This window comes from Temnothorax longispinosus, chromosome 5 (assembly GCF_030848805.1).
Source record: "Temnothorax longispinosus isolate EJ_2023e chromosome 5, Tlon_JGU_v1, whole genome shotgun sequence".
NCBI lineage: Eukaryota > Metazoa > Arthropoda > Insecta > Hymenoptera > Formicidae > Temnothorax > Temnothorax longispinosus.
In genome coordinates this window covers 19,214,621-19,228,906 of record NC_092362.1, presented here as the reverse complement: position 1 = coordinate 19,228,906, position 14,286 = coordinate 19,214,621, and the positions used below count along the sequence as shown (strand labels likewise).

General features: G+C 43.5%; 1 protein-coding gene across 1 annotated transcript; it reads right to left on the bottom strand.

Annotated features, from left to right (window-relative positions):
• Window positions 1-2,639: 2,639 nt before the first annotated feature.
• Window positions 2,640-14,071, bottom strand: LOC139812542 (F-box only protein 33). The gene is made up of 7 exons (XM_071777418.1): window positions 13,456-14,071; window positions 12,665-12,759; window positions 12,397-12,588; window positions 11,917-12,321; window positions 11,439-11,687; window positions 11,159-11,360; window positions 2,640-11,053 (listed from the first exon to the last, which is right to left on the bottom strand). Exons 1-7 carry the CDS (start codon window positions 13,906-13,908, stop codon window positions 10,922-10,924), a joined length of 1,728 nt encoding a protein of 575 aa, XP_071633519.1. The 5' UTR covers window positions 13,909-14,071; the 3' UTR covers window positions 2,640-10,921.
• Window positions 14,072-14,286: the final 215 nt, after the last annotated feature.

The following is a 14,286-nucleotide window of genomic DNA, read 5'->3' as shown; positions in this document are numbered from 1 at the left end:
ACGGGGAAAAAATTGCGACGCCTCTGCGCAAAAATTAACGAGAGCGATACAACATGGCGGCCTTGCCCCCCTCCTCCCCTCCCCCCGCCTTATGCGCGGGCTCGATTTCGCCAGGTATCGTTTCGGGCGCGGTGTCACGCCATCCGGATGAGTGACTGCGGAGGGCGGAAGGACGAAGGGAGAGAAAGAGACAGAGACAGAGAGAGAGAAATGGACAATAGGTCATCCTTCGAGATCCCGGCAACCCCTGCTGGCGCAAGTCGGGTGTCGCCAGCTATGGGGCTCACCGGAAACACCCCCAATGCCGGACCTTACCGGATGCGGCATCTAGACGCTTTGGCAGTCGTTGTCGTTGACAGTCGTCTAAATAAATCCCCCTACCTCCGTGAATTCCGTTCCTCCTGTCTGCCGCGTCTCGTCACGGCCAATCGGAAACAAGCCGCGCGTTCGCGACTCACTTCAAATCGGACCGCGCTTCGACCGCGCATTCCGCGCAACGCTCAGGACGATTGAAGTTAATGTTTATATATTTTTTTATCTATTTTCCTCAACGACGGAGATTATCTTATGACATGCGGCGATTCGTTTCTGATCTGAATTAAACATCTCTGTGAAAAGTTCAAAGCATTTTCTTCAGGAAGATTGGTTATTACAATTAGCTTGAATGTTCCAACGTCACCTATTAAGTGGCAAAAATGGCCAAAAATAAACAAAGTATAATAGAAAAGTTGCATTTCATTTTTCTCGCAACATAGTAAAGAGCGATGATTTTAACTGCATTATTCAAGATATATTTTTTATAAGATAAAATTATACGGAAAGGATGTTGAAGGGGCGATCGAGTTACTCCTTATGCCATGCATTATTTATTTATCGATTCATACATTTTTAAAAATTGATTCACATTTCCAAAAGACATTTTTATTAATTACAGGAGTGACGTAAAAACGATAGATCGGTACACAATCCTACGGGGGGGGGGGGGGGCTTCAAAGTCGAAGGAATGAATACTGATTTCGTAGAACGGTTCCGGCATACATATATAATGTAAAAATTCTCGTCCGACTACGCGTCCGGCGGGAAACGGTGGAGGTAATTTGTAGCATTAAAGTGGTGTAGACAATAACAGGACTTCTACGATGCGTAACACAGGTTCCGCGAGTTGTAATGACGAGCCTCGGCCCTTCCGCCAGATATCCTTAAGACTGCATTTCCGGGATTATATTTCGGGATCGTATATTCCGGAAGAGGACTGGGAAAGGAGGGGAAGGAGGAAAGAAACGCCGGGGGCACGCAGGAAAACGTTGTCGCGACGGTGTTCGCTTCGAAATTAATTCGAGTGGGAAGGGTCTCGCACCCACACCGCATTTTCGGCCGTAGGACGAAACTCGCACTAGAACTAGCGGCGTAAAACTCGTGTTACGGGTCAAGAAGAGTGTGTACCGAAATATGCACTAGTAGAATACGGAGAAATTTATAGACATACGAAGCTGCAAGAGAGACACGTTCGCAAGCAGTTCGGAGAAAGATGCATTTTTAATTATGCGATTGAAAAAGAAGAAAAAAAAAGAAACCAAAAAGTAGAATGTATCACATCGCGCCGCGCAAATAGCTCGGCTGCAGTTCCGTATGGTCTAGGAACAAGAAAAACGTAAGAATGTTACAGAATCGAGTAAAGAATCTCTCAAAACTCACTCCTTTTTCCCTTCCTACGACTACGTACTCCTGCATTCGATGCGCTAACGGCGACCTAACGCAGTGACAACGATACGACAATCACAAACTGTTTCATAACTATTAGCTCGATAAAAAAATCCTCCATGTTTTCTTTTATTCTATTGGCGTTAAAAGCTACATGTGAAGCGAGCGAATTTTTTTATCACTCAAATATCTGTTTATTTGTGACATTCCAAATCCAACTTGCAAAAACAAATCTCTGTCAAATGAATTGTGAGAAACAACTGATATATAAGATAATCAGATCTCGCTTACAAGAACGGAAGCGTATGATTGCGTTTAAATTAAATCGGGTTAAATCTTATATATTCAACAATAAGCAAAGATTTGCGTGAATTTGGTATCTGTTGTCAAAGCGTTAAGACGAATTCTGTTCGAGGGAATAAACGGAGTACGTTTCCTATTGTTAATTTAATAATGCATAACGGCACATAAAAAATTAAAACGCAACAACGAGCGTCTCTCGACGATCGTTAAATCGACTGACTGATAGGATATTATACGCTGCTCAAAAATAATTGAGGCACCACTGCTTTGAATGAACAACTCAAATACCAGTTTATTAAAAGAGCTAAAAAATATCGTGTTTACATAAATATATTTATTAAAAATCAAAGGAGAACAAGATAATCCTTCATAGAGCAAACTAATCAAAAAGTGTAATAGCATTATGTTAAATATATGAAAAGTACTGTGGGGGGGGGGGAACCATTGCATTTTTTTTTTCAATCACTGGTGGCTCTATTTTCGGAGGCCTGTAACATTCTTGTGAGACTTATAAAAATACTTATTTTCTATTTTACATTTATAACAAATTTATATATCTTTTTATTAACAAAATCAACATAAAGGCATCTGTGCCAAAAGTCATGCTTCAAAAAATAAATATATTCATGAAAAAATATGAATAAAAGCATAAATTTTATTTTCCAATTCGTATAGTTCAACAAAATAATTAACTAGATTAGACTTTAAGGAAAAAGACTCACACAGTGCAAGAAGTGATATGTCTTAATATATATCGAAGATTACCTCCGAGGTTCCAATCCCTCAAAAAATTAACCTTTGTTCTTAAACATATATATTAATAATCTTTAAACGTATTATCACTTTTTGAGAAAGTGTGATCCTCTTTATTATTTTTGCAGCGTATTATTCATTGCTTCGCAATTAGATGTTGATTCAACGCGCGTCGAGGGCATCGGGAAGCGGCTTTAACTATAACATCGATAGTAGTGTGCTTAGAAAATAATGCACGATTACAACGAGCTTCGTGTTCAATACCGCTGTTGTTCGCGGTAAGTCTCAAAATAGATACAACAACGAGCGCGAAAAGGACAACGAAAAAAAAAACAATCAAACCGACCTCCCGCGATTCCTCATCGTCGAATTAAGCCGCGCGATAAATTAATCTACGATCGCGAAGCCTCTCTCGTCGGCGCGCTCATACACACAATATAATACGCATAGAATAGACGAACACGCAACGTACATACATATACATCTTACAATTCGTTAATCTCGCTAAGTGAGACAATTATTCGGTAGTGTATGACGCGATTACATTGGCAGAGAAAAATATATAGCGCGGTTGGTTCATTCGGATGATGGTCCGACATCACAAGCAACAACGAGTGAGACTTCAATGCTGATTCGATGCTGATTCTTTCATTCGATCTCGCATCGAGAGCATGTGAGAAGGAAGCGGGTTCCCCGGCGTTCGTATGCGCGTGTTCGCGCGCCCTATATAAACCCGTTTCCTTAAATTATACAGCGAAACTATGTCCGAACAAGATCTGTCCTCGAAGTAGTAAGGACAACCGTCTTCAGATTCGCTTACGCGGGCTGTCCAAAGGAAAGTATATAAGATAGATAGTGAGACGATTATTCCGTCCACGAAGGAACTTGGAAGCGACTTTTCCTTCAGCGACGACTCGATATTGAGAACTTCATCCGCGGCAGTTCCGCGGGGTTTTCAGACGCGCGGAAAATCTATTTCGCGACAAAATCTAATGTGATCGAGGAATCGATCATATTGGACATAATATCTCGTTACGTCGCCGGGGAAAAGCCGAATGCCAGAACGCTCCAAGATTCAAAAGACCCCTTCGCTCGTATATCTTCTTTCCTCGACATCCCGTATTACATCTGCACATGCAACGCGCGTCACGGAAACGTGTGACGCAACACGTTTACGTTTCGGTAGCACGTCGATTAATTAGCACCGATCGCGGATTTTTTTTCTTTTCCGGCATTGTTGATCAACGTGTGTAACGAGTAACATGTCGAGACGCATCGACGGAGCGCCGCTTTTGCAGACAGGAAAATGTGAAAGCGACGCTAAAATCGCGGCGAGCACGCCGTCACCGTCACGGAGAGCGAGCGCGTGACTTTCGCGCAATTCCTCATCACAATGTTGTACAATCGGCATCAGCTGCCGACAATGCTAATACTTAACGAAACTAAATGCTACGGAGTCGACGAGAAGTAATTACAGGTATATATCTTGGTCCGCTTGGCCGCGCCGTCACGATTTCGCGTCGTTTCAACTCCGTTCCGCCGATGGGGGAACGGCATTCGCAAAGCGCAACGATCGCTCTTCCTCGATTGCTCTTGTTACACTTAACAAAGTCCCGTTCTTATTCAACCGTTTAATAACCGCGGTGCCACTTTTGAATGCCGAGTCCAGGATGGACCCGTTTGAAACAATTCAATCGACGGATTTTAAAAGTGACGAGTAGCTTTTATATACACACGACTGTAATTATCGGTTGAATTCGGCGAGATTTTGCGGTAGCATCACCTGGGTACTATAAAGGGTTTCTATCCCTTGGATAGATAGTGCGTTCACCGCGCTGAAAAGTTAAAACTGACATTCCCGTGCTGAGATGAAATTCTCACTGAAAAATTCTTACAGCGATAAACTAAATTTTATACCGACAGTATTATAGTAACGCCAATATATATATACTGCACACCGCCCGAATGCTTCTTTTATTTTAAAACGCTTCGAATCTGGAATATACGCTTAGAAATTACACTAATGTCAAGAATCGATTTAGCACGTTTCTTTAGTCAGTTTGCAGGCGAGTATTCAAGAATCCATTTCGATGACGGCGCGATATAAAATCTGACGAAGATTGTCGTCGTATAAATTCCTTCACATCGCTCTTGCTGATTTAATACCTTTTCAGAACAAATAATACGCGAGAGATCATCTTCTTTCGCCGCGCGCGCGTTCTTCGATCTCTCGCGAATCATACATCACGCAATACAGATCGCAGTGAAGAGTGGTACAATTCGATGCTCTGGATCATCATCACCATTACACGCTACGCTTTCTTTTCGATTTAACTCTCTATTGCCTTGCGCGACGTCACGTACTAGTTTCATTGTCTTCCCTCTTTCTTGTCAACAATTTTAACTTCAAGTTACAACATAAACCCATTTCCATGTTTTCAAAAGTACAGATTAGATTTACTCTAACTTATTGTGCTTCGCTTTCCTCTGAATCCCCAGAGAGATAACTCTGGCAATAGAGAGTTAAAAGTCCCCTTACATTCGGGACGGGATGTGCATTCGAATGACCACCCCATGCTCGATGGCATTACTCGCGCACGCTAGAACTAAAGACGTTGTAAGATCCGTTCGTAACACTATGAACGAATATTATAGCGACAAAATATACATACGTGGGCCCCCGTAAAAGCCCTTTCGTGAAAGATTCCGGAAACCTTCAGGCTTGATTGCGCGACGGTACGAACTTGTCTGTTCTCGCTTACGCAGCTCGTTGCTTACATCTAACGCTGTTTGTGCGATATCACACGTAAGAGAGTGATATCGATAGAGGAATGCGCGTGTCTGGCGATTACCGTTCTCGTCCCGATGGGACGAAGATCATTCGTTACGAACGGAACGCGATGGTCGCCGACGTGGCTCGACAGGTACAAATCAATCGGAAACGTACGAGCCGTGCGTTTCGAAAAATTAACGCAAGTCGAATTTTAGAATTGTGTTCGACACCGAGGACGATCTACGGAAACTGATAGGCAATAGTTACACTACAAGTTCGTTTGCCTTCTTAGAATTATAACAAGATCGTCGTTTGACAGACTTAAGTTAATATAGTTTTAACGAATACGCGATCCTCGCGATCGTCAAAACGAGACACACGCACAACTTCGCATAAGATCGCAAAAAATCATCTGCCTCCGATCGATGCTACGCAATACTTTTCGGCTTTTCCCCAAATCCGATTCGCACCTGCCTTCGATCTTCCTCGCGACGCTACATCACGCTCATTCCCATTCGACTGGAATGGATTACATTATACTCGTACTTCGTTAAATTATGACGACGTTACTCCGTGCCGTGTCCGAAAGTATATTGGAAAGCGCCGAAAACAAACGAATCAACGGATGAACGAACGAGCGAGTGAACGAACAAATCTATAATCGATCGAACTGAATGCTCCCTTTCTTGTTCGTGCACGGGCGTGTGTATTCGTATGCCGGCCCTCTCTTCGTTCTATCGCTTAAACCGTGTAAAGATATTTCTTTTTACTTTTTTTTAGGAACTTATAATACTACTCGTAGCCGCCGACTGACCCGACGACAACGTTTCGTTCGCGCGGGTTTCAACAAAATGCGTCTACGTGTCGCGTGTCCGTGTCAAAATCAAACTATATACATACATTATACATACTCCGGCTGTACCCCGATAAATCTTGTGCGATCTTGCTTTCAGTCGACGATAACTTAACGCTTTTTTCCCTTCTCTTTCTCTATAATTTACCTAAATGCGCGCGCTTCGTCGCTAGCGGCGGGATTTTAATCGGAGGAGGAACGCTAGCCCCCCGCTGTAGCGTAAAGATTCTCTACCCGGGGTGAGTCGAGAGAGGACCAACGTTTGTTCGTTAAAAAGTCGACGGAGCGGTCGCGCGTGTCACCGATCCTCGCCTCTCACCGTGGAATGTCGTAGACGGAGCAACAAGAAAACTCTTCGCGCCGGCCGTTGGTTCCGCTTTAGAGCTATGGTACGTATACGCGCGCCGTTAAATGACGAGGATCATGCGGAAATATACTACGCTGTATATCAGACTTCCGGTATAAGTTTATATACCACGGCTCCTCCGCGAGACGCACACGCCTGATCGCTCCAGCTCTGGCCGAGAAGAAAAAAAAAAGAAAAATAAACGTGCGTCGCAAACCCATCGTAAAGCGCGCGATCGAGCTGGTCGGGTCGTTGTCGTCGTCGTCTGCTAGTTAGACCGGGCTATCTTGTCGAAAGACAATCTCTTACTCTCATTCTCTCGCTTCTCTTTCTCGCGCTCTCTATCGATCCGCTGCTAATAATCGATCATACGCACGACGAACTCTTCCTCGGAGCGTCGGAGTCCCTGGCCCCCCTTTAAGAAATAGCTGATCTCGCGCGTTCAAGCTTTATCAACGCCCGCGCATGGATTTCCGGTCCTCCACGGCCCTCTTTCTTTCTATTTTTCTTGATTTTTTCCCCCTACTTTCTACCGACACTCGCCGATCTTCGTCCACCCTCGAACACGCTTGTAAGATTTTCTACTTTATCACAGATGTTTTATTCTCGATTTTATAATCGCCCTGTGCCTATACCTATAGCTCACTCGGTAACAATCGATCAGGGATCTTTTGTGTCGTGTTCCCTGTGTTGTTCGCATACTATGCACGATTATGCTTTCGACGTTTACATTTTCCCGTGTTGATTTCCCCCTTTCTCTCCGTGTCTCGTATAGCCAACACGCGTTACAATCACAGCTCTCGGTCTCGCCATTTACGCGCAAGAAGACACGATCACACGCTAAGGCCTGCCTTAGTACAAAAATATATATTCGCTTCTTAAAAAATAGATCTTAGCATTCTGTACTGGCTAGCGTTCGTTTGATATTTTACAGTATTTTGATTCTTGGCAGGCTGCTTCAAGGGTTTAGTTTATATTATCGGCTTCTATACGAGAACCGCCGTCGAGTGAGCTCTCTCAGGGCTTTATTCCGATCTAAACGCTAGCTTGTGCACCATCCCTTTTTTGTTTTATTTCGCTTTCGCGACGCGCATATTCATAAATATTTTCAAATTCGCTCGATCGCAACGGCGAAGCGATTTAGACCAGGCCCGAGATGGAAAGCAACGTGGAAGGAAAGCCGCGTCTAAGGCGCGGCGGAGAACAACCGTGAAGAAAGATCGGCTACCGTGTTCAATTCGGAACAGCGAGACAATATTTTTTCGACCGGATCGTGCTTTCCATCCTGCCTCTCCTTATGAATATGGCAACGCGCGGTGGCAGCGTGCAGCCCGCTCGACTTGTTGTATACACCTCTTTCGGCAGGTTCAGTCTTATGCTTGTGGTTTTTTTGTCATTGTCACGCTAGCGACACGTGGTTACATAGTTGCGTTGTGCCCGCGTCGAGCGACCGCACGACCGCCTTTCTACGCACGATATTTACTTTATTACAGAGGACTCGCAGAGATGGTACTATCATATCACTTGATTTGTTTCTACGTTTCGCGGATATCCGTTAGTACATTCAAACGCGTAATCATTTCGCTCCGCGCTCTCGAATAATTTCTCTTCGTTCTTTCTCTATTCGCACGCTATTGAACTTGCTCTCGCGTAATTGTCGCATGGTTTTTTTGCTCTCACACTTTACTCTCTCTCTCTCTCTTTCGCTCATTTATCACACTCACACGCTGGGCACCGCGTCCCCGAATATAGTTTTTCTTTCTTTTCTTCTTCACGCGGAATTTCCGTTCGTTTCGAAAGAAAAACGAGAAGAAACATAAAATTATTTCGTTAAAGTTTTTGTCCCGTCCGCGTGGTATCGGCGGTCAACGGACGAGCGTTAGTCGATCATGTCCGCGTTCGTACGGTAATTAATTATTACGACTCTTGGAAACCTTTAGTCGGCTCCTCTCGTTTCGCGTTAGACTTCTCCCCTTTCTCTCATCTGATGTAAAAATATACACGCGCGGAATACGAAATGAAAGGGCACGAGCGTGATATACCTTAAAGTTCCTGGCCGTGGTTCTGGCGAACGTGGACGCGTGTGCACATACGACCCGCACGTTCGCGAGAACGACGACCGTTATAAGGTGTTTAATCTGGTTTATCTCTCTATGGTGGATGTCGCGTGACAGATTTCTCAGTGAATTTACCCTTACCCGCGACTCAGGTACATATTAAGGCCCGTTCATCTTGTATAACAGCTGATCGTACGTCGAAAAGAAACTCCTTTTTTATTTCCCTCGCATTTCTCACATTTTCATCTCCATCTTCCCTTCTTTTGTGCTTCCCTTATTTCTCCTTTCTTCCTACTTTTTCCCCCCCTCTTCCTCGTGTATTTTTCCGCACGCAACTCCGTGTTGTTCGCGCGTGTATCCAGTGTCTCGAACGCATGGAGAGATGTATGTACAGAAACCACATATAAAAACCAATATTAATACATGTGTGACTACGAGTTACGATACACGATAATGTAATATAATTATACAAGGGCTCGAAAAAAAGTAAATAACCTCTCGGAATAGTAAACTGTGTATATACGGCATATACGGTTGCATTTTGGTATTTTATCTTTGTTACGAATAGCTCTTTATCTCTTTCACTCTCTTTCTCTCTCGCTTCCTTTCTCTCTTTTAAACACGCTCTCAAAATCGTCATTGTTAATCGCACGACAGAAATAGATGCGCGCTGCGTCCGAATGTGTTGACGTGTTTAAAGTTCGACAGATACTTAATACAGTTATACATACATATACATACATATACGATTAGCGGATAATAACTCCGATTTTACAGATATACCTATATTCGTGTGTTCGTCATCAGCGGTCGCTAAGAGCACGATGAGTGTAGACGGTTATACACATATTTGCATTATTCATTCGATCGCTACTCATTTTATCACCCGTCGAAAGTTTATACGTGGACAGGTGTAGATATATATATACCGAGCGATTTCTTTTTTATTTCGTTTCGGTTTTCGCTCGCAACCGCGTTTTACGTATTCTCGTTGAGCGGACCGCGCTCTTTCCGGTGCGCGCTATGTTAACATTTGTACAGAAGCGTCCGATTGGTCTTGGTATTAAAAATAACCTCGGATCGCTGTATTGACTTCGTGCTCTCTATTTTTTTTTCTTTGTCTTCGAGACTCTTTAATGCTCCCGCGCCGCTCATTCGGACGAACTCTTCGCGAAGTCTTACTAGATATTTTAACTCTCGCACGTCATGCTCTTGGCGCTCGCTATCACCTAACTTCCCAGAGAATTGGAAAAATATGTTGTTAAACGCATTTCTACTTACATACGTTTGGAATTTTGTTATTCTTTCCAGTGGAAGATCACGAGATCCAAGCCTCCCTCTCTCTTTCCTAAGTGTGGCGCACTTTCTCTTTTTCTGCTGGATAAATCGTTCGTATCCTTGGCTCCAGCTCCGCTGCGCCTTGTTGTATTATACATCTCTTACAAGATTCACGACACATCTGCGATCTTGTTCTCAATTACGTCGTTTTCATGTGCCGCACTCTTTGACCAGAATAATAATTGTAGTTATATAAAATGTACTCTGACTTCTTCTGGCAATATCAACTTAATAGGCGAGAGGGGCGATATATATATCGCTCTTAATGCGATAATGTACATTCGTGATCACACTCCTAACGTCACTTTGTCAACGTCAAAGCGCGACTCATGGTTTTCCATAAGAAGAAAACTATAGTGCATATAAATCACTGGAGATATCGTCTCTTGGTTGAAGAGATCGTCTCACTGTTTGCAAATGTGTTGTAATTTGCATCAGATATATCATCAACAAGTCAAAAGTAGATCTAGTTTGACTACAATTTATCACATTCATATAATAACCGATAGAAATATTGTAAACGAGGAGAAAATTATGTGTGCGCTTATCTCTCCGTATCTCTCACACACTGCGCCCAGAATTCCCAACTCGGAAAACGATAACGCCGTTGACAATGAGATTTCGAACTTATACTGCGTATTCGCTGTTCGATGTTTCACCCTCGTTTAAAAAAAAAATCTCGTAGAAGAATAAAAGATGTAATTTGATAACATTACTTCTCAGAATATCGGTGGCTCAGAAATGGTTTTTGGATATAATCACACTGAATAGAGATTTTCCTTGGCTTCTGTCGCGAATTATTTTTGATCACTAAGAACCAATGGCATAATCACTTCTCTACTATCGCCTTTGAAAGGATTCAGTATTACCATTGGTAGATCTGAGTCATCCAAGGGCATCCAATGTGGACCCATTATATCTCGAATTTCCTAAAAGATACATTTAATATTTTAAAATTGTTTTGCAATTGTTAGTCCCTTAATCATATAAAGTGAAACGTCTAAAGATATTTACCAAAATGCTTGTATACTTACACGTCTGATGCTTTCAGCTTGATTGTGAAGCCACAATTCAAATTCAGAGGTAATATCACTTTTTGCAAATACCAATAATTTAAGGGTGCTGCCTCTGAGACGCGCGATGGCCAACAGATTCTCTTGGTAATATTTATGACCGAGGAACACCATCTTCGTAAGTTTAGTACACTTCCATGCCACCAACACCAAAGAGTCTGGACTATAATCGAAATATATATCTACGTATAAATTATACTATCACCAGAAAAATATAAGTCAAAGTGGAGAATTTTCTTACCCATTGGGATCGTTTGAATCAAATGTGGATGGCATATGCTGCTTGCGATCTATCGAGTCTATCCACGTCAATGATTTCAGCGTATGCGCATACCACATTGATAATCGATGTAGCGCTCTGATATTAATGTTTTCACAGAACAGAACTTGTAAGTGTGTCAATGGCATAGCAGGACAGAATATGTCAGTATCCAAAACCTTAACGCCGGCGTAAGAATGTATAAGATTGAGCCTTAATTCACACTGTGGACTGCAAATAAATAAACATTTATGCACGTTTTTTTTTCCATCAAGATATTATTCTTGGGTGCGTTCCGTTTCACGCATGATACGCATAATGCATCACTTATCCCTTGTTGTTCACCGAATGTTAAACAAGGATAAGTGATGCATTATGTACATCATGCGTGAAACGGAACGCACCCCTTGTCAACAATATAAATAATTCCAAATATGAGTATAGCACTACTGTAACTCACTTTTTTTGAACAAACATTTGCCAGGCCATATTTGTTGTTCCTGGATAATCCTCTTTCCAGCCATGTATATGGATCACAAGTCTCTGCATACATCCATTATCTAACGCTTCCAACAAAGTATCACTGACATACTCATAATCCAGAGTTAAGATAGACAATCTGATAAATGAATTAAAAATAGAGTTATCAAGCTCGAAGAAGTCATAATAATCAGGATCGTCCTTGATGGATGCCAGACTGAGGTGTGTCAAATGTTTGGCGTGATGAAGACGGAGGGGTTCCAAAATCGTAGACAAATTCATTATCAACTCTTCCCTGCATCCCAGACTCAGGGTCTCCAGGCAATTAGAGGTCTCAATAATATTTACCACACACTTTACTAATGATGCGGAACTTTTGTAGTTACTGAAAGACAAACGATCCAAGTTTATTCAACGAGAAAGCTGATTTGTACTCCAGATAAGATCAATTTATCAATACCTGTCGTCCTCGTTGTCAAAGGAAAGATCATAAGTATTACTATTGAATTCCAAGAACAATTTTCTCAATTGTCTATTTTGGCCTAGTTTCTTCAAGAGCCTGTACGTTTCACCTATGCAATTGACATATCTAGGTATATCCCAACGAATGGTAGCTTCGTGCACACTCAGAGCGAAACGATTTGCCAAGAATCTATAACAAACGTGCTACGTGTATTGCATGACGCTTAATTAGTCGACAAACGGATGGTAAGTCTAGCTTTACGAACCGGGCCCACACAACGCTGTCCTGATCTCTGAACACAAAAGTGATTTTTTTCCAGAAGTTTGGGTGGAACAAGGTACATCTCCAATTTTTGCACACCTATGGGAATCAAATAACAAGTCCGCTGAACCAATCTTGTATTAATTAAGTATAAATCTTAATAAATTGATAGTCATGCACATTGATATAAATAACATCTACGGATAAAGTGCTGTCCAACAATCATTTCTACTATCTCTGTGGTACAAAATATTGTTTATAAAAACTACATCACGTGCGTCAACTTCATAATTTTTTTTTCATATCAGTGAAGATCTAATCTCTATTCTCTATCACATGTAGACCTGATAACTCGGTTTATCACCGTAAATGACTGTTGGCATTTCAGTACATTATTTCGCTCCGTAATGCAGAAAAGAAAACACACGGAGTGGTGACTCCCCTTCCCTCTCCTCGCACACATATATGTATATATACACATACACACATACACATGATAACGTTCGTAAATCAAACTTTTGCACACGCAAATAACGGTTGAGCAAACGTATGTCAGGCGAAAGAGAGAGATAGTAGCGGGTAGTGTCTCATCAGTATACATTCCATAAGAAATAAGTATTCCTGCGATTGACGCGACGGCTTTATCGGCCGCACAATGTCAGGTCAGTTTACAGCGCGAGGAAAAGGAAAACAAGAGGCAAGGCAAGGCAAGGCTCGCACTCTCTCTTTCTCTGTCTCTTTCCCTCTCTCTCTCTCACACACACGCACACACTCTCGAATTCTCTCGGTATATACCTGGGAGGCTCTTATCCTGGTGTCGTGTGACAAATACGTGAATATCTCCTGCAAGATAACGGTGGGCAGATTGGCCCAGGACGAGCCGTGATCCTCCTGCGCCATTTCTGACGTACGGCACGCAGGCTTGCAGGACGAACAGCTGTTCGCCGCGCACAGCATAGACAGCTGTCCCTCGCACTTCCTCGACGTGGCCTCCTCCGCCGTCGTGTCCGCGTCCCCGTTGCCCGACGCGGTCGCGACGGCGCCGCTCGCCGCCGTCGCCGTCGCTGCTCTGAACCTCTCCAAAGTCTCCAATCGTACATCGGACGTGTCGTCGCAGGCGCGCATCATGTCCAACCAGCCGATCGGCCGATATCGCGAGCCATCCGTCGCGCCGTTCGACCTGTCGCTGTCGCCGAGCGCGGCCACGGGCGCGCCGTTCACAGCCGAGACGGGCATATATATATACATATATGTATGTAAACGCGAGCCGATGTGTGCACGCACCGAACTCGCGATCGCGACTTCCCCGAGCTCCTCACTCTTGCCGCTTCACGCTCGCCCCCGCTCGTCTCGCTCCTCGCTCGTCCCCCAACTGTCGCGTCGCAGCTCTCACACCGTCCTCGCGACTCGCGTCTGCCCGTTAAACGCACGCGTGGATGTATGATGTATGTATATACATCGTAGCAGGGCCGGATCCGCGCGTCGATTGGCCCGCGGGTATCTTTCCCGCTCGCGGCAAGACTCGCGAGAGAGAGAGAGAGCGTGTCGGCGACAAAAATCCGGAGAATCTGAGAAAAGGGCTGGGAAGAGAGAGTGGAGAGACGGAAGATCCCCGCTAAAGCGTTG